Here is a 21,098-nt window from a genome sequence, read left to right on the forward strand (position 1 = left end):
AAATAGGGACTGAGAATTGTAACATAAAGAAAAATAAATTAAGCTCAGAATTCTGTATCAAAATGTGTAATACATGGGCAACAAAAATTAGAAGCAGAAGACATACAAATGAAACATGCCCTGACATAGTGTGTAAGTGAACATGGATTAAAAGACAATGAAATATGAATTTTTTACCATAAATTGTTACATTCTTGCAAACTATTTCTGCAGATCAGAATTTAACAGTGGAGGAGATGCAATATTTGTTAAAACAGCTGAGAATTATGATAGCATTATGAATGATACATAAAAAAATGTACCCAAAAGCGAAGAAAAAGACTTTGAAATTACAGGTATTGTGTACAATGATTTAAGAGTATTCAATGTGTAAATGTCACCAAGTGGTAAAATAAATAAAAAAATTTCAGAAAAACAAACGAACTGAAAGACTATGTAATATATGGTGATTTTAATACTGGTATGGGAACAGAGACACAAAGAAAGCAAAAATTTGAGGATCTGCTAATGCAATATGAAAGCTACTGAACTGGAATCAAAATGAGTGGATTTGGAAACTGAGTCTGTTACTGATAACATTATACTAACATAATTAGCAACACATATACAAAAAGGTTCTACAAACAAGACTTTCTTATCATTTTGGGCAGCTATGTGAAGTATATGGAAGCCTGAACTCAAAACAGAAGATAAAAATGAAGAAATCAATGAAACACCAACATATTTAAAGTTATGTTGGGAAAAGAACAGTGGCCATACACTCTTCAAGCCCAGAGAACAAATGAAAAATGCAATGCTTTTCAAGAAACATTAATATATTACTTTAACAAAGCTTTTCCAAATACAAAATTGAAAAGAAAAATTCTTCAAAGCAAGCAGTGTATCATGAAATAAATAATAGAACTGAAGGCTACCCAAAGATTAATAAAACAGAGGTGAAGTACTGAGACCTATAAACAGCACCAGAAGTAGTACAGACAATTGTTAAGATAAGCAAATGGCAAATCAATTAATGAGATTATTTCAAAATCATCAATAAAATGACAACAGCATGAGATATAATTAACTCTGGGAGAGGTAACAAAAATATAGACAAAAAATAAATGAAACAGAAGAAGTATGAAAGTGAGTAACAAAATTGTGACAGGTAAAACAGAAATAGCCAACATCCTGAAGAATAACTACATAGATACTGTAGAAAACCTAAAGCATGATTGTAATGACCAAGGAAATCACCAGACCAAGGTAACAGATCTTCTGCCCTATCCTCACCTAATTCTACCCTGCTTTATTTTTGCTTTATTTATATTTGTTTCCTTTATATTATTTCTGTAATTTATCTGACATGCCCAATACTATTGTAGCAAATGGTCTATGTTCCTGAAATCATCATCTGAGGAGGAAGAGACAAGAGTTATAAAAAAGCTAAAGGCAAAGAAGTCTGCTAGACATGATGAAATGTGAAACTACCAAATCAAGCAGGTGGCAGCATAAATAATTACACCACTACTGGATATTGTCAACTGATCATTCCAAGAAGGAGTATTTCCTGATAAACTTGAATTAATAAAAGTAGTGCCTATGCATAAATTAAAATTACCTTTAGTATCAGACTCTTCAAAAAATAAACAAATAAATAAATAAAAATAGAAATGTCCATAGTCAACAGAGTAACTGATTACCTGAAAAAGCGCACTGTAATACCTCCAGCAGAGCCTGGATAACAGATAGGGAAATCAACAGAAACAGCAAATGAATCATAAACAGAATTTATCCTAAAGGCCTTGGATAACAGGATGGTAGTGTCTGGAGTTTCTTGACTTATCCGAGGTGTTCCGGCCTGAGATGCTAGAGTTGGCCATCTGTGCATGAGGTGTGCTTGCTTGTATGTATGAATGGTGTGTGTTTCTCTTTTGCTAATGAAGGTTGTGACCGAAAACTAAGTGATGTTTTTTAATTGTGCCTGTCTGCAACTTAATGTGTCTTCTTTACAGTAAGCAGCAATCTGTCTTTTCGTGCATTGTTCACATAGACTACAGATTTTTCAGAAAACGACTAGATATTCTGGTATCATGTTAACACATGCATTGCCAAGAGAATTACAAAACTTCAAAACTGAGATGCTCCCTGCAACCTTAAAAATATTTCCAACAGAAGAAGAATATAGTGTGGCTGAGAATATGAGTAAACAGTGTGCAAAAGTTCACGCTGTTGGTGACAAAATTTATGTATCATGTTAAGAGAAACTGACCTTAAGAATTAGATTTAGAAAGTAACATAGAATTAGAACCACTTATTTATCATCATACAACACAAAATTGTATTTTTTTAAACTCTGGTATTATAAATCATTATGAATTGCACATCATTGTGTGTTATGTAGCAATACTTATATACTGTGCGACCTGTTACATGTACTCACTTTGTCTGCTTTTATACGTATATGCATAATGACATGTCCTCTGTTACAAGTACATAGCTGTATGAAAGGTAATTTACTTGATGAATAAAAATCACAATCACATCCTCAACAGAATGCTAACTGATGCCTGCACCCACTACTATTATTGCACAATCTTTTCCATGCTCATTCTCTGAAGAGCCTAAATCATAGATGACATCTCTTATTACATTTCTACACACTTTTTGTGATCCTTGCTTTGATATTGATGGAAGCCGTATGGTACAGCAAGATCCCACATACCTGGAAGTTTTAGGCGCTGTTTGGTATGAGGGCACATTCTTTTAAAAGTAATTCTACAACCAGCCTCAGTGGTGAGGCATATTAGCATTCAGTTTACATCTTGCACCAAGCAAGGTGACGCAGTAGATAGCGCACTGGACTCTCATTTTGGAGGACGGTGGTTCAAACCTGCGTCCGTCGATCCACATTTAGGTTTTCCGTGATTTCCCTAAATTGCTCCATGCTAATGCCGACATGGTTCCTTTGAAAGGCCATGGTCAGTTTCCTTCTCCATCCTTGACATGATCCAAGCTTTTGCTCCAGCTTTAATGACCTCGATGTCAGTGGGACATTCAACGCAATCTTCCTTCCTTCATTAAATACTGCAGTAAATCTTGACTGCATGCCACGCAAACAGTGTACTGCTTGTTCCACAAGTGACAAGCATTCCATATTGCTGCTGACCTTCCATGAGCAATGAGGTAGGTATTTATGATCCACACAAAAACTGACATCACCCACACATTCACTGAAACAAATGCACACTCATCTTCAAACAAAAGACATCATAGAACTATGTGCAGCAATTAGCAAAACTAGGAAGATGGAACAGCATAATGACAAAACTAAGCCAACTGGGAATCTCCTCAATTAATTCACATATTTCAATACAACAGGTGATGTGTCACTGCAACACGGTAACACATTTGTGAAATAGGAGCACTGTAAGTAATAAAATCACAGCAAAACATAGGGATTTGCTGCATAGTGCAACTATTTTTAACATACAAACACAATATGCTGATTCAAACAGTCTGAATATGTAAATGAAATAGAGTAAATTTCTGGAAATAATTTCAGCTAACTTTTGATAATTTGAAATAATAAACAAAACATTCACATTGGGGAAATTTCTAGGGTATTTAGAACAGGCAACTGCTAAAGAAAGGTAATGCAGAGGACAGAAAATTACTGACCCATTTTCCTGCTGACACCATTCTCAAAAATAATACAATCAATTATGAAAGACAGATCAGTAAATTACTTGATTAAATACAACCTTTTAAGTGAATCACAGTTTGGTTTCCAAAGTGGCAGAAGTAGGAATCAGCCACAGCAGAATTCACAAAAGTGATACTTGATGCCATTGACAATGATGAGTGTATCACAGACATATTTGTAGATCTTTCTACAGCTATCACTAACCATAAGATTCTACTAAATAAGCAAGAAGCATTAGCAATAAGAGGAGTAGCTAATAACTGATTCCTATCATACCTAGCAGATAAGGTACAAAGAGTAGAGACAACACACACTTGAAAGACATCTAAACTTTTACTAAAACACGTACCAGAAGCAAAATGCATTAACATAGAAGTTCATCAAGATAGCATATTAGGACCAACGCCATTTCTAATATTCTCAATGACTTCCCCAGTAGTGTTAGCAACGGGGAACAAATTGTTTTCAGTGATGACAGCAATGTTATAGTAACTTAGAAAACAAGAGAACTCGTTGCAGAGAAAGAAAATGAAACCATCAGGGAAGTTTATAATTGGTCAATAAGCAATAAAGTCACCACGCAACATAAAAAAAACAAAAACAAATTCCCTGTATTTCAGTTTGAAGAGGGAAAATGATGCTGTTATATTTACAGACGTTGTAACAAATGCAAAAGTTCTATGAATGAATATTGTTTCTCAGTTGAAATGGTGTGAATACAGAAAGACACTTGCAAACATATTGTCATCAGCATGTTATCCCCTTTGCATCCTATCATCAGTGTGTCAACAACCAGTCTCTTTTTAGTTACGTACTATTCATATATACACTCATTTTTTAGCTATGACGTTATTTTCTGGGGAACATGTGCACAAAATATGAACCCAGTTTTCAAAATACAGAAAAGGACCACAATAATAATAACCAAAAATAGTACCCAAGCTCTTTATAAAGAACTGTTCAAGCACTGGGGATGTTAACTGCACAGTGTGAATACAACTACCAATTAGTTTTACACGTCAAAGACGACACTGATAATTACTGTAGAGACAGCAATATCCATTACTATGGTACAAGATCTAAACTGGATTTACATTTACCAAGAACAAATAAACATAAGACTCAAAAGAGCATTTTCTATCAAGGAATAAAACTGTACAGTAAATTACCAGTGGAGATTAAAGAACTTGCAAAAATAAACTTAGTTAAAAAGCACCTCTTAACACATAAATTCAAGAGTTATTTAGACAACAAAGACTGTGGTTTGGTAAAATAATGTAATACAAATAATAATAACAATAATGAAACATCTAAATCTCCACCTGGCACATGCACATCAAATTTATTCTTCTTCTTTCCCCTTTTATGAAAAAAAAAAAAAAAAAAAAAAAACATTCTCCTAAATCTATACAATGATTAACCCTAACACCTAATCCCCTTTCTGGGCTCAACACCTCATTCGTTAATTCATTATAGAGGAATGCTGACTCAGGCTAGCGAATGGGAAGTTACAGTGCACGACATGTTCCTGACATCAGCTGATGGTGTTGTAGTGTCATGAAACAATGTGTGTATAATGCATGTCTACAGTAACAAGGAGTGAGATATGAAATAATAGTTCAGCAGTGGCCTTTCTCATTATTAAAAAACTTATACGTAAAACAGTGTTGTACACTAGAGGTAAATCGAATGAGGTAGTGCTGTTTTAAACAGAGTGGCCTTGTATTAGGGAAGGTGGAGGCTCCAATCTTCACCCAGGCATCCTGATTTAAGTTTTCTGTTGTTAATCTGAATTATTTCAGGCACATGCTGGGACGGTTCCTACTATATGGCCATGGCCAATGCCAAAACCAACAATACAGGCTCCAATGCTTTTGAAGTCTGTGTGTGTCACAGAGGACTTCATAAAGGACGTACAAAGTCAATCTGGTGTACTGTGTTGCCAAATAACCACATACCAAGGAAAATTAATCTTTAAGGAAAAGCTGGAGTGTTAATATGAGCATTTAGGGCTCTCACACAAGCTGTATTCACACTAAACATTAATGCAGCTGGACACTGGAAGATTGAAAAATTAAATGCACAACTTACGTGTTGTGGAAATCAGCAATTTGCTTAAGGTTGCTGAAGAGGACATCTTTGTTATCCCGCACAACTCGTGGCACAGCAGGGTTGTCGAGTGGTTGCATGTATCGTTCCACTACTTGTCTTAGGTCTCGGCCAAATTCCTCTTCTGTCTCCACCAACTCTCGAACAACTGCCCTGAAAGGAAATGTAGAATTGTTTATATGAGTTGTTTGTACAAACCTTTCCTAGACTCTAAGAAATGCAAGGCTGCTACAAATGCAAAAACCAAACTAAGATGAGTTATTCATGGACAATTTTATAAAACTGTTTTATTATTTCAGCATTACTAATGTGATTAAAATTTCCTTTCTATTACTTGTCCTTCTAAAACAAACCCAACATCATTGTTGCACATTAATTGTATAACAAAAAAAAGAATATAACACTTGTTCATGCTCTTAGTTTACTTTTTTTAGGTCATTATTCACACTATCAATTCAATTACCCAGTACAAATCTTGCACACTTATATGGCAAATGGCAAAGTCAAAGAAATTACAAATTACCATGGCTGTGTATAGACAACTTGTCAAGTCAATCAGTGGAAGCAATAGAAGTTGAGGTATCGCCAGAAGATGAGAAAACAACATAAGGTGAAATGTGTAGCAAAAAAAGGACAGAAAAACAGTGACTCCATCCCATGTGAAGCAGTTTTTAATCTCAAGCACAAAGAGGAGGAGGCCATCATGATACAGGCAACTAAATGTTTAACAGAGTTCCACCAAAACATGCAATCTATAAAAACATAGTTCAGCAACTAGAAGTAGACATGCAGGCACTAGACAGTTCAACTGTACTTCTTACTGAATACTTGTGTGAAAGGAATGAAATTTTGTATATAGCTTTAACCTCATATGAACTTGTTTGTTTCTGCAGTAGACACTCCATGAAAGCTGAGGGTTCATGTATTTATGTAAAAAGTGGTATCATTTGAAGTCAGAAATGGCCTCATTACATTAAGTGTAGATAAATATTTTGAACTATTAGCTGCTAAAGTAAGAGAAAGTAAATAAGCAAAGCAGTCGTCAATCTGAAGATTGTTTTGGACACCACAGTGCTTTACTAAACATGGTCCTGTTGGAGTGGTAAGCTGTTGCCTTCCTCTGACTTTTGGACTTCCTTACCTAGCCAGTTATAGGGGACCTACAGTTGAATGTGGACTCCATACCATGGTGCAAGTTGGAATTTTTCACATCAACGAACATTGCCAAAGATGAAAGAAGTGATGGATGACATACCAAAATCCTAGGATTGTCTGGGGATCAAACTCAAGGTCTTTGGATTTGTAGACTAGCAATTCACCACCGAGATACAGGAGAACATAGCTCATAGGCTAAAAAGTTAAATGGAGTCTTTGTGTACTGGTTCTCCAGACCTGATATGGACATTTTTTTCTCAAGTCTAAATCAGACTTTAGATAAGGTATTCTTTTCAAAAACAATCATCTTGTGGGGATTCAAATATCAATACAGTGAAGTCAGCAATGCCTACTTAAATATTTTGTACAATTATGGTGTGTATGCACTTCTTAAGTTGTCCTAGTGGAGTAATCAGTCTTCAACACTGATAGACCTTGTATCAACAAATATAGAGAGGAAAAAATGTTGTATGAAGGCTAAAAATCTCGGCCTATCCATTCATCTATCTCAGATATTAAAAGTAAATATTTGTGTAGAAAAGCCTCTAAATTAAATATTTACAAAAGGGTCTTCTCATGGCAGGAATTAATTTGAAGAATCATTTGGCAAAACAATGCATTCTTTCAGAGATTAAAAAATCCTCTAAAACTCTTAGGCGTCTCAATTCCACCAAAAATAGGCTGACACATTCTTTTTGTAATTTTATAAAAACTGTTAAAGAATTTACAGGAAGTACTGCTAGCAGCTAAAACCTTACAACCCATAAAATACTACTGAAAGGAGAAAACGAAAGCAAAGCAGCCTGGAATATAATCAAACAACAGACATCATACAGTACATAGTACAAAAACACTAAAATTCATAACTTTAAAACAAAGACAGTCAAATAATCCATCCAAAAGGAATGGCAAACTTCCTGAATGTTTACTTTAACAACATTGTTAAGGAGTTACAACAGAAATTTCCAGACCATGTCTTACTGAACCAACACCAGCCACTAAACTCAACTATCCAGCGAAAGAGAGAGAGAGAGAGAGAGAGAGAGAGAGAGAGAGAGAGAGAGAGAGAGAGAGAGAGTATGTGTAGGCACAAGTTATATGCCTATTTAAACATTGACCAGTCTAGATGAAATACCAGTTTGTGTCCTTAAAGCATGTGGTTGTTCTTCTGAATACCTAATGTGAGCATACCTTAAAATGGTGATGTAAGAAATGTGGAAAACAACAAACCAATCTCTTTACTGTCCCCCACTTCCAAAATTATTGAAATGCTAATGAAAAATAGATTAACAAAGTACTTAAATAAGTTTAACCTTCTTTGCAATGAACCCAGACCCAGGAGAGATACAGAATCTTCTACGGCACTGTTTACAAAAACCATTCTTGAGGCACTGAACAAAGGTGATCATGTAAATGGAATTTTTTTGGATTTTACACCATTGACCACAAAATTTTATTGTATAAATTAGAGTTACTAGGAACAAAAGGTTAAAGTCACACCTAGAAAACTGGGTGCAGTGAGTTGAGATCTCACATACTTCAAAAGGATTTTTAGTGAATCAGACCCAAAATATATTACATAGGCGTCCTACAACTGGTTATCGAAAAACAAAGTAAGCCTAAACGTAAAGAAAACGAACTTTATGTACTTCCATTGGGATAAAACACATTATAATGCTAGATTAAAAATTAACACTGAGGGTATTAGAATGCGTAACAGACACCATCTTCTTGAAATTGAATGTAGACTGCCAGCTGAAATGGACAGAACATGTACAGGCTTTGTCAAAGGGACTATCTACAGCATGTTATGGTCTGCAAATCCTTGCACCAATGTGCAATAGTGGCCTTGTTGTGATATAATCATGTTTTGGGGAAAAGTTTTGTCACTGTACTGATTTATGCAAAAGCTAGAAATTCTGATTGTCCCATGGGAATGCATTTTCCAGATTATAATGTACACAAGAAAAAGAAGTCTTTGTCAGTATACTACAAACAGTGCAACATATACCCATGAGACTAGATCCAGTCAATACTTACATACCTGAATGGGGGGAGGGGGGGAAACAAGTAAAACAAAAACAAAAAAAAAAAGAAATAGTGTGCCATAAATATATAAAACTGTACAACAGGCTGGCACAGGAAATTATAAGCCTAAATGAACACAATACCTTTAGTCAGGGGCTAAAAACATATTTAGTAAGTAAAAGTTTTTAAACTGCAAATCATTACCATGTTTAAAATAATTGCAGATTGCCACTTAATATTTTTAATACCGGTACTCTATGTTTTAAACATTACAGTATAAGCGTTAAGCGTTGCAGTGGATGACATACTGTAATTATAAATATTGCAAGACTAGTTATAAGAATTGTAAAAGCTGTAAGAATCTATGTATGTTTATTTAATAAGGAATATTGTACCAACAATTGACAACATCCATGCAATTTGTATTGTTCCACGGATGAATAAATGTATCTTCTTCTATCCTGTCTTTTTCTGATTGTTATCTATCCAACAATAAGATGCCGCAATTCAGGTCACGGCGTATTATAACTGTAACTTTCAAAATTCTGAAATAACAGTCGTTCTTCTGAGGGCTTAAGTGTTAAGTGCCATCTTGATTGATACTGCAAATACACGATCCCCTAACGGCATCTTCTGTCCTTCGACAGAGAGTCTGTGGGAATTATAATGTCAATCGACGAGAGCTGAAAATCCATCTCCAGAGACAACTACGATCTTACTGTAGAATTGGGCACTTTGCAGCCAATCGCTTGCCTCTTTTTGCTACTGGTATAGGAATGGGATAAGAAGCGCCTCGCACGTGCAGTGATGCAGACAGAGCACTGGAAGTCTGGAAATATTTTTTTGTACTTTATGAGCAGCATCTACCTATGTGAGGATGAAATATCGGGCGTTATAAATTGCTATAAAATAAATATCAATCGCACAAAAGCAATAAATCAAAAACAAAAATGACTGGCGTTAATGCTTGGCTTCTTCTGAAATACTGTTTGTGCTAGTGATCCAGGTACGGAATTTGGCCATTGTTATCGAACTTTACAATTGAAAAATGCTCAGTCACAAATATAAGAAAGTTTCAATAGTAAGCATTGCGTTATCTTTCTGGTTCAACCGAATATTACTCAAATGATTTGGTTTCCTCTCGAAACTCATACCTTATGGAAAATGCTCTTTCTTCTATGAAGTGTCAGTGTAATTGCTAAATAAAGAAAAGACCTTTTTTACTTCAAACGAGTCGTTAACTCATATTACCAGAATATGACGAACTGCCAGTCAGTAGGTAATTGACCTTCATTTGCCTTTAATACTGAACACACTCCTTTCTGGATACTGATACTGGTATCAATAATTTCACATTGCGAACAATTATTAATAAGCATGAATTTTGTCAGGTCCTCTTCAAACAGGTCAAAAGAGAGAACTGAAGCTATGAGATGTTTTCCCTGAAAAGGTTGTACGATTACGCTATTTGCACGTTTATTTCCGGCCCTGCTGATCTAATTCATCTTTTTGTTTGGCGCTTATAATACTTGCACTGTACATACATGAAAGCTTTATAAGCAACTTTTGTGTACACCGTACAATACGAAGCCATTCAGTATCCCTAAGCTAGGCAGTTAATATTGGGAATGTATAACAGTCAAACGAAAATATCGCAAAATTGCAGTTTCTTTCGGATAAGTGAGAGGTGTGACGGAAGCGGGCGCTGCGTGTACCGGTGTATCCTGGGTTGCTGCAGCATTGTATTCAGAAGTTGCTCCCGCTGCATTTGCAGGAAGGACAAAAATTATATTTTCATTATCGATACTTATTGTAACACAAATTTACAACTTCCTATGTGATGGACGAGCGTACCACTTCTTAACATTTAATTATTTACAACTAGTACAGGATGATTCAAGAATAACGGACGCATTTATGAAACACTACGACAGTATTGCCCGTCTTGTTACATTTAAAACTGAAGTTCTCTTGGATATATCTCTTAAGAGAAGCTTGATTATTGAATTTCTTTCTTCCTGTTGTTCTTTTGTCATCACGAATCACATTATCTTGCTGATACACACCGCGTGTGAAACAGTTTCGTTATGCTGAATTGTAAAGAGTTTTGGTGACCCAAAAAGTTCGAGTCGTCTTTCAGGCTTTAACGTGAAACCGTGTCTCTTTATCATACTGCATTCCGACAACCTGGTTATGTGTCTAACGAAAAAATACCTCGAGGACCTCACTTGAAACAATGAATTGGTGAAGGCAACCTCGCAGTGAATTCTGAGTAAGTTCACTCGAATGTTTTCATTATATCGCCATACAAATCGCAGAATATTAAGATCTGCTGAGTGATTATGCTTGGTAATGATACATAGTGCGTAGGGTACGTTGTAAATGTATAGCAAATGGTTTCACTCGAATGAACGTAGCGGTGAAAAAGTGTGGAATCTAGCGAAGCCCTCTCCCGGAGATGCAGTACATGTAGGAATAGATTAATAGCGCAGCGGGAAGTGAGAATATGTGTCCTTCTGGAACAGCTAGCCAGTGCTGCCTGCGTCTAGTCGCTATGTGCCTGTGCTTGCACTCCAAGCAAGAAAGGCACTCATACAGGTGCGTGCCTCATTCTCAACATGTGTGCATGAGTGATTCCATTCACAATAGCGGCGCGCACGCTACTCCAGTGATGAAGCTGCAGGTTCTTTGCGTCTCCGTGGCTGGTCAGCGGCCTGTGGTCTGTGTATGCTGCCGATGTGAACCAGCGAGGCTGCAGTATAAACGTGCCCTCTAAAGACAGTTTGAAGACTAGCTACCATTAATTATAAAGCACATGCTAGATTCTTAACATTACAATGAATGAGGCCAAGAATATGCAAGTAAGTGTACTTTAACATATGTTTTTGGATGGGGTCCGCCTTTAGCACAACACAATTTTGTTTTTCGTCCCAGACACGTTTCACTGCAGTTGCAGCATCATCAATGTTTTATTATTGTTATTATTATTATGGCTTTTCCTGCTGTATTGTGTTTTTACAGTGTCTGTTTTTATTTACAGTTCGCCAGCGGCAAGGTTTCATTTTTCGCCATCTTCTTCATTGTCAAGTTCTGTTTATTGAGTTGTAACTGTGACTGTCTTTGTTTACCAGCTGGTGATCTTGCGATAGCGTTCTCGCTTCCAGGTTCGATTACCGGCGTGGTCAGGGATTTTCCCTGCCTCTAGATGACTGGGTCTTGTGTCGTCTTCACCATCATCATTCATCCTCACTACGGTCGGAGGAAGGCAATGGCAAACCACCTCCGCTCGGGCCTCGCATAGTATGACGGTGCGGGTCTCCCGCATATGATAAAACGTTCCTTCTTCCCTGTGAAGAACATGCTGTATTCCCATGTCAAGTGTCCATAAAATTTTCCTATGTGTCTCTTCGGGTCAAGCATGTTTTATCATATCTATTTAACAATAGCCTTTAACATAAGAGGCGATAATTCTCTTTTGTAGCGCGTAGTGAAATTGACCTCTGTCGGTCGATAAAGTATAAGCGCGATGAAAGGGCGTTGCACGTCCGTTTAAGCAATCACCATATTTTTTACACGTAAAACATAATTTGACCTATGCTGGTCATTTGCTATTACATGGCGATGAAGTGGCGTTGTTCGTTCACTCACGCGTTAGTTTTAGTAATAAGATAAAAAATTAATCTTGATAATATTCTTCATTAAGTGCGTGTCATCAATAAGAAGTATATCTACATCAACTGATAAAAACACCTACTCGACCATCTGTGTACAGGTTCACCGAGATTATTATGACGTTTACATACTACAGTTTCGCTGTTTTATGTTCTATGTCATCTTTCATTAATAACGATGGGTGTGTTATGCAGCATTCGTTGTGAAAGGGCCGATATATTCTAATAGTGTAAATCGGGGTAATGTGTTCGAAGTTACATAAATCCATGCAAAGTTTGTTACATTTTAGCCATAACTTGGTGCAGAGGCTTTATGTTTAAGATTTTCAACCTTTCTATAAGTTATTTGTTATATGATATAACTGCGTTGGTCTTTTATCTTTGACAGTCATGGTCTCAGTTAGACATGCGCAATGTTCCCCGCCATGGTGATTTGCAGCGCGTTATCTAGTCCTATTTAGTATCACGTGAGCTCCCGAGGCCCACCTCACGGCGTCCATGGAGACGAGGCGCACGCCGGGTTCAAGTCAAGTCTTGGTGTTGACTTAGTACTTATGCACCGCATTTTAAAAATGTGACTACCCCTATTCAGGCCGTTTTAGTTTTATTTCTAGACCATGTCCTCTTAGACAAATTATAGATTCAGGTGCATCTGAAGAAGGCTCAATTATTTGGGCTGAAACCTAGGTAAGGGTTGGTTTCATTATCGCAATCGTGGCTGATAGTTTCTTATACATCTCAAATTATTATTAACTTTTCACTTTACCATCATTTTTCCAAGATGAACATATGCTAGGCGTGTTTTTTTAAGTAAGTACCGTTCTGAAATTTTAAAACAAGACGTGGTAAGATATCTCAATAATTTTATTTTTATGTGAAAACCTGTACCTTAATCTACTTTTCTACATAATTTCCGTCAATACTGAGGCACTTGTCATAACATTGTACCAGTTTTTGAATACCCTCCCCATAGAAGTCTGCCGCCTGACTTGTTAACCACTGCATCACCACTGTTTTGACTTCGTCATCGTCTTGAAGACGCTGACCGCCCAGGTGTTTCTTCAAGGGCAGGAACAGATGGTAGTCACTGGGCGCAAGATCTGGGCTATACGGAGGATGATCTAGAGTTTCCCATCGAAAAGATTCGATGATATCTTTGGTCTGATTCGTCACATGCGGACGGGCATTGTCTTGCAGCAAAACGATGCCCTTGCTCAACTTCCACGGACTGTTGCTTTGATTCTGGTGTGACGTAGGCCATCCATGTTTCAATCGCCCGTAACAATTTGGCTTAAGAAATCATCACCGACGTTGTGGTACCGCTCAAGGAAAGTCAATGCACTGTGTAAACGTTTGGTTTTGTGCACATCCGTCAACATTTTCGGTACCCAACGTGCGCACAATTTTCCGTAATTCAAGTGCTCGGTCACAATGCCATACAAAACGCTACGAGAAACATTAGGAAAGTCATCCCGCAAGGAGGAAATCGTAAAGCGTCTGTTTTCTCTCACCTTATTGTCGTCCACTTCCCGCACCAAACTTTCATTAACGCCAGAAGGACGCCCACTCCGTTGTTCACCATGCACATTTGTGCGGCCATCTTTAAATGCTCTCACCCACTTTCTTACCATTCCATCACTCATAACGTTTTCTCCGTAAACTGCACAGATCTAACGATGAATATCTATCGCTTTTAGGCCTTTAGCACTAAGAAATCTTATAACAGCCCGTACTTCACAGTCGGTGGGACTCACGATTACCGGAGGCATCTTAAACACTCAGTACACAACGTAAACAAGGAAGAATCAGACTGTAATGGCGTCAGTGCGTAGATTAAGGTACAGGCTTTCATGTAAAAATACAATTATTGAGATATCTTAGCAAGTCTTTTTTAAATTTCAAAACGGTACTTCTTAAAAAAACACGCCTCGTATCAGAGATTCGTATGCAGCGGTGTGAATATGATGAACAAAAATACCTAATTGTACTGAACTGAGGTTTAAAAAGTTGCAATTATTAATTCCTTTTTTTTTCCAAATTTGTAAATATGAAAACTGTGTGACTCTATTAAAGCATCACAGAACAACTCATATTATCAGAAAAGGTTTGTAGTGACATAAGGGGGAAATGGCGATAATCGTGGTCTTAAGACGGCTAGTGGCCTTCCACCTGCAAGCCCGCCTACTCACTCCCTCCTCCGGCAGGCGACCTCGGCGCGCAGCTGGCTCTCTGGGCCGACGTCGTCCGTGGCGCGCACCAGGAACTTGGCGGCCACCCAGCCCTGCGTCGAAGGGTCGTCGCATCGTCGCACGAGCCACCTGCACAACGCGCACAAATAGTTATTACCGGGGCCGTTCTCGGCCCGCAGCACTGACCAACAGTACAGCTTTATTCAGATATGTTTCCTCAAAATTTGTTTGGAATGTATTGTTTTGCGTCCATATAATAGGTTAAGATAAAGACTGAAATTCTTTCACTAATTTAAGCTCTAACAAATGCTATGAATCTTGAATTTTTATACATTATCAGTACAACACAATCAATATTACTCAGTACATTAAAACTATACGTCTCAGTTGATTCTATTTACCTTTATGCATATAGCTAGGAAAAAAACACCGTCTATGAGCAGTAAGTCTGTCCATCACACATCTGAAATAAAATGTTTTGACCTACTTCGTTTCATTGTATACACAGCCTGAAAATTAACAGAGCGCTCTTGCTCTTGTTTCCACTACACGGGAAGAATAACGTAAGCACTAAATATATAAAGTGTAGTTGCATGAACAGGACTAAAAATAATAATGTGTTCATTAATGATAAAACTAATCATGTATACATATCCTGCAAACTGACTCGTTCCTCATAATTTCGTATGATCCGGCCGTCCGAGGTGGCCGAGCGGCTATAGGCGCTACAGTCTGGAACCGCACGACCGCTACGGTCGCAGTTTCGAATCCTGCCTCGGGCATGGATGTGTGTGATGTCCTTAGGTTAGTTAGGTTTAAGTAGTTCTAAGTTCTAGGGGACTGATGACCTTAGAAGTTAAGTCCCATAGTGCTCAGAGCCATGTGAACCATTTGATCAAATGATCTATGCAAAATGTAACTAACTAACTGACCCATATTTATACCATCGCTCGAATTATCGTCAACTAGGCCCTCAAAACTAATGACTCCAATGTAAACTCTATGTATTTCGTAATATCGAGCCATCTACCCGTTACAAAGTATTTCTTGCTTGTTACTTTCATTAATAAGAACTGGCAATGCACATGCCAGATATGATTTCATAGTTCAAATCTACGTACTGACTTTTTTCCTTCTTAAATAAATACTCTCCTGCGAATTCCTACATTGAGGAGAAGCATCAATGACAGAGCCAAATTTAACGACGATTTCCGTTGCGTAAATGCCCATTACTTTCATCCAAAACATCTCCTTCTTTATATGCTGCATATGTTAATTGTTGAATCAAACAGGTACATTAAGACCTCTGACTTTAAAAAAATCATATTACCACTACTGTATAAACACTGTTGCAACAATTTGCAAGTGGCAGAAAAGAAATAAGATTGGAAGTTAGGGACAATTTTTTGCTGTATGATATACGCACTTTAACCGGTATTTCGCCAGATGCGTGCATCGTCGGAGCGAATTTACGGGAGTAAAGTGTAATAAAGTGGGATAAGTACGAGGGGCGTTTGAAAAGTCCGTGCAAAGTCCGAGAGATGGCACCACCGGCGCGTATCGAGCTCATGTTTAGTTAGTAGCATCTTTGGAAATAACGCACACCAAGTTTCAGCCATATTGGTCTATTTCTCTGTGTTTGGCATTCGTGTGAGTCAAGGAAGTCGAGTGATTGTCAACAAATGGACGAAAAAGAATTTCGTGTGGTGATTAAACATTACTTTATGAAAGGCAAAATGCCTCAGGACACTAAAGAGAAGCTTGATGAACATTACGGTGACTCTGCACCTTCGATTAGAACACTTTACAAATGGTTTCAAAATTTTTGGAGTGGCCATATGTGCACAAGTGATGCTGAAAGTTCTGGACGCCCTGTGGAGGTTACGACTCCAGAAATCATTGATAAAATCCATGTTATGGTGATGTATGACAGAAGAGTTAAGGTGTATGAGATTGCTAGTGCTGTGGACATCTCGAATGGACAGGTACATAATATTTTGCATAAACATTTGGACACGAGAAAGCTATGCGCAAGATGGTTTCCGCGATTGCTCGCGATTGGCCAAAAACGAAATCGTGTGAAGTGTTGCAAGGATGGTTTGCAGCTGTTCAGGAAGAATCCGCAGGACTTTAAGTGTCGTTTCGTCACTGTGGATGAAACATGGATACATTACTATACTCCTGAGACCAAACAACAATCTAAACAATGGGTTACCAAAGGAGAATCTCTACGAAACAAGAAGAAGACTATTCCTTCGACCTGAAAGTTATGGCGAATGTCTTTTGGGATTCGCAAGGGATAATCCTCATCGACTATCTGGAAAAGGCTAAAATTATTACAGGTGGATATTGTTCATCGTTATTGGACCGTTTGAAAACCGAGCTGCAAGAAAAACGCTGGCGATTGGACCGCAAAAAAATCCTTTTCCATCACGATAATGCACCAGCACACACCTCAGTAGTTGTGGTCGCAAAATTAGTGGAAATAGGATTCCAACTCATTTCACATCTCTCCCTCCCCCCTCCCTACTCTCCAGACTTGGCTCCCGTGGACTAATATTTGTTCCCCAATTTGAAGAAATGTCTGGTGGGACAAAGATTTTATTCAAAAGAGGAGGTGATTGCAATTCCTATTATTCGGAAGGGATCGCCAAATTACAACAGCATTGACGAAGTGTATAAGTCTAAAAGGAGACTATGTCGAACAATAAAAAAGGTTTACCCCAAACACGTAAGTAGTTTTTATTTTTGTACAGACTTTTCAAACGTCCCTCGTATTCGTTACTCCGTGTCGCTACCAGCGTGGCCAGAGTCGGGCAAGAACAGCGTGCTTTGTGCCATCACACTTTATCACCTACTCGTCCCGCTGAGACGATGTGGTGTTATACGAAAACTACTAATTCGAACCGATTTAGGTATGAAATGTGTGCGCGAAAGACCAAATGCGAATTAGCAAGAAACAAATTCGTATTTCAAGTCGCGCATTTTATTTGTCACTCAGTAACGATTACTTGCGGTTTGCACCCTGTCTACTGTCAAACAAAACTGATAGTTGCCCGCCGTTGTAGGCATTGACATGTGTAGACATGTTTCCAAGCGGATTATAATCTTATATAGTTTACATCTCTGATAGAACAAAATTTCACGACTAGAACAATAGCACAGGTAAAAAATCACAACACGCCAGTTAGCAAAGTCTGAACAAAGTTGCGCTTACCAATGGGAGCTGCGACATTACCAGGCGAGGTGGCACAGTGGTTAGCACACTGGATTCACATTCGGCAAGACGACGGTTCAAATTTCTTGATTTAGATTTTCCGTGATTTAGCTAAATCGCTTCAGGCAAATGTCAGGATGGTTACTGTGAAAGAGCACGACCGACTTCCTTCCCCATCCTTCCCTAATTGATGGGACCGATGGCATCGCTGTTTAGTCCCTTCCCCTCAATCAACCAGCCATTCAGTTGGAGAGAACGAGCAAAGTGGTGTATCGGGATGGGTTAAACATTAAAACACGCGGGAAAACAGAAATTTGATGAAACATCGTAGACAAAAATACTACACACACACAGTGTACCTCAAATAAAATTTACTGTAAGGAACATTAAAAATAAATCGCAGAACAGTTCAAATTGGGATAAATTGTCACTAACGTTAACTAAAACGAATAGCTGTCAGACTTTGATCTTATTCTGGTTGTTCGACTGTTTCGCAGAGCGGCGCACGTCGTTTGGTGCAAGAGTACATTAACAATTGATTTGTAGGCGAGCCTTGAGAAAAATGTAAAGCAAATAACCTCTGTCGACAATATTCAGGTGCAAGGTCGTAGTAATGCACAGTAGACAAGTGCGGAACAGAATATGTAATTCAAATTCTTGTGCCAATTTGTAATACGTAAAATGTTAAATAAAATAGGGCCATGTCGAATGTATTCTTCCAACATTCGAAAATATACGCTAATTCTACCATTATGTTACTGTTCCAGTGCTTTAAAAAGCTGCCTATCTTTCGCTCACAATCGTAAACAGCGTTAACACTTTCAGTTCAAAACTGCGGTTAATTTTCCCCCGAAAAAATTGGACATAGTGATGCGACGCCCCTGACAGCGAATGGCCCGCAGCGTGTGCTACATGGATAAACCGCCTCCGGTTAAAACACGACTGCAGTGCTGATCTTGGGAGAGGGCTGTCATATTTTGTGCTGACACCATTTTCGTTTTCAGTAATTACGAAAGAGTGGTTCCTTTTTTATTGCTCAATCACTAATAAATTCTCTTTAGAATAAATTAGCAACTCTAAAGAGTGAGTCGTAAATACACACACACAAACTTTGAGGGCAGGTTAATTACATCGAGAAAAACGAGAAACGTTTGTAGATATGCGTCCAGAAGTATTTGATGTGTAAGCTAGACGTGTAGTCGTGTCGCAACAACGGTACTACTGATGCCGCGCGGGATTAGCCGAGCGGTCTTAGGCGCTGCAGTCATAGACTGTGCGGCTGGTCCCGGCCGAGGTTCGAGTCCTCCCTCGGGCATGGGTGTGTGTGTTTGTCCTTAGGATAACTTAGGTTACGTAGTGTGTAAGCATAGGGACTGATGACCTTAGCAGTTAACTCCCATAAGATTTCACACACATTTGAACATTTTTTTGGTACTACTGATGGGACATACAATGGTGTCCAAAATTAAATCAACAAACCGAAACTTTGCAAGGCTGAGTTTATTTTGCCACAGAACAATATAAACAGGTGATAGTAAAGTAGAAACACTATAAAGAATACAGAACGTTAACAACTGCAACATGCATATCGTTAGACAAAAATGTTCTTCTTTTTTTCCAACTTAACGGATTTACACACACTTTCCGACAGCTGGTTAATACGCTAAGTATGAGGTGTGACGACCCCTGGCAGCAATACAGGCCTTACAAACGACAGGGCATGTTGTGAATGATGCCATCAATCTCATGTTGGGGCCATAACGCCCATTCATTCAGCAGCGCTTCTCGCAAGGCCTGGAGAGTGGCTGGTGGATGCTGACGTGATGCGACGCGTGTCCCTAGTGCATCCCAGACGGGCTCTATGGGATTCAAATTAGCAGAGCGAGTAGGTCACGCCACGCATGCAATATCTTCCGTTTCAAGAAAACATCAACTACGCGTGTTCTATGAGGTCGAGCATTATCGTCCAGTATGTAGGTAGGCGGTTTATGTGTTTGTATGTTGGCAGCGCTATGTAGCGCTCTGCATTAATAACTCTGACAGCGCTTTATGCACTCTGTAAGAGACTCTGTGGCGGGTCGGACTAACAATTGGAAGTTAACAGTCAGCGGTGATGGCAGATGGATGTTGGAAGTGAGTAGTTAGCATTGTTGGAGGTTAGAGGTTTGAAGAGTTAGCGAAAGCGGATGATCTGGACGTGTCCGACTTGGAGATTGAATATTATTAACGATTACATCATTTTTGAAACTGGATATCACGGACGATTATATATTTTTTTGAACTGGTTGTCACATTATTAAGGTAAATACATTGTTGGCTCTGTAACAAAATCTTTCCTTTGCGAACCACATACCTATCAGTAGTTAGAGCCTTCAGTAGTTAGAATCTTTTATTTAGCTGGCAGTATTGGCGCTTGCTGCATTGCAGTAATTCGTGTAATGAAGATTTTTGTGGGGCAAATGACTTATGAAATGTGTATGTTATTGTCAGGATTTCTTCTAATTCAGGACCATTCTTTTGAGTTAATTTTAAAGCAGGCAGAACGCGTTATCCTTGAATATTGTGAGTAATTAATTAATAGGAGAACTTTGAGTTGTGTTTGTGTGGGCTGATTCTATAGGTTAGTGTTGAAATGATTAAGACTAGCAAAATGACACTTGCATTCAATTTCACTCAGCAATATAAGCAGAAAAGTAAATAAAGCAGTTTCATTTCCCAGTTATTTCAGTTTAAGTAAAAAAATCTTTATTAAGAAGTTTCAGGTAATACGTCGTCTAGACCCACAGCACCTCGCAACAACAGCACGCACGGGGTTAGCCGATCGGTTTACGGTGCTGCAGTCATGGACTGTGTGGCTGGTCCCGGCGGAGGTTCGAGTCCTCCCTCGGGCATGGGTGTGTGTGTTTGTCCTTAGGATAATTTAGGTTAAGTAGTGTGTAAGCTTAGGGACTGATTACCTTAGCAGTTAAGTCCCATAATATTTCACACACATTTGAACATTTTTGAACAACAGCACACGAGGTCAAAAGATGCCGTCACGATAC

At 38.3% G+C, this 21,098-nt stretch overlaps 2 protein-coding genes across 3 annotated transcripts in view; both read right to left on the bottom strand.

The window, feature by feature from the left end:
- LOC126457328 (obscurin) overlaps positions 1 to 5,915 on the bottom strand; it is a 684,258-nt gene extending 678,343 nt beyond the window's left edge. The window contains exon 1 of one of the 2 annotated variants that reach the window (XM_050093526.1): positions 5,777 to 5,915. In XM_050093526.1, coding sequence (XP_049949483.1) covers positions 5,777 to 5,874 — 98 coding nt within the window. In that variant the 5' untranslated portion in view covers positions 5,875 to 5,915. The remainder of the gene's footprint in view (positions 1 to 5,776) is intronic. The other variant, XM_050093528.1, reaches the window with a different exon arrangement.
- A 6,812-nt stretch (positions 5,916 to 12,727) lies between these two features.
- The window catches only part of LOC126456072 (uncharacterized), a 103,973-nt gene continuing 95,602 nt past the window's right edge, over positions 12,728 to 21,098 (bottom strand). Inside the window, exons 3-4 of the mRNA XM_050091827.1 lie at positions 14,838 to 14,966; positions 12,728 to 12,739 (exon numbers count right to left, since the gene is read on the bottom strand). Of these exons, the coding sequence (XP_049947784.1) occupies positions 12,728 to 12,739; positions 14,838 to 14,966 (141 nt within the window). The remainder of the gene's footprint in view (positions 12,740 to 14,837; positions 14,967 to 21,098) is intronic.

The sequence above is a fragment of the Schistocerca serialis genome, chromosome 2, assembly GCF_023864345.2.
Source record: "Schistocerca serialis cubense isolate TAMUIC-IGC-003099 chromosome 2, iqSchSeri2.2, whole genome shotgun sequence".
Taxonomy (NCBI): Eukaryota; Metazoa; Arthropoda; class Insecta; order Orthoptera; family Acrididae; genus Schistocerca; species Schistocerca serialis.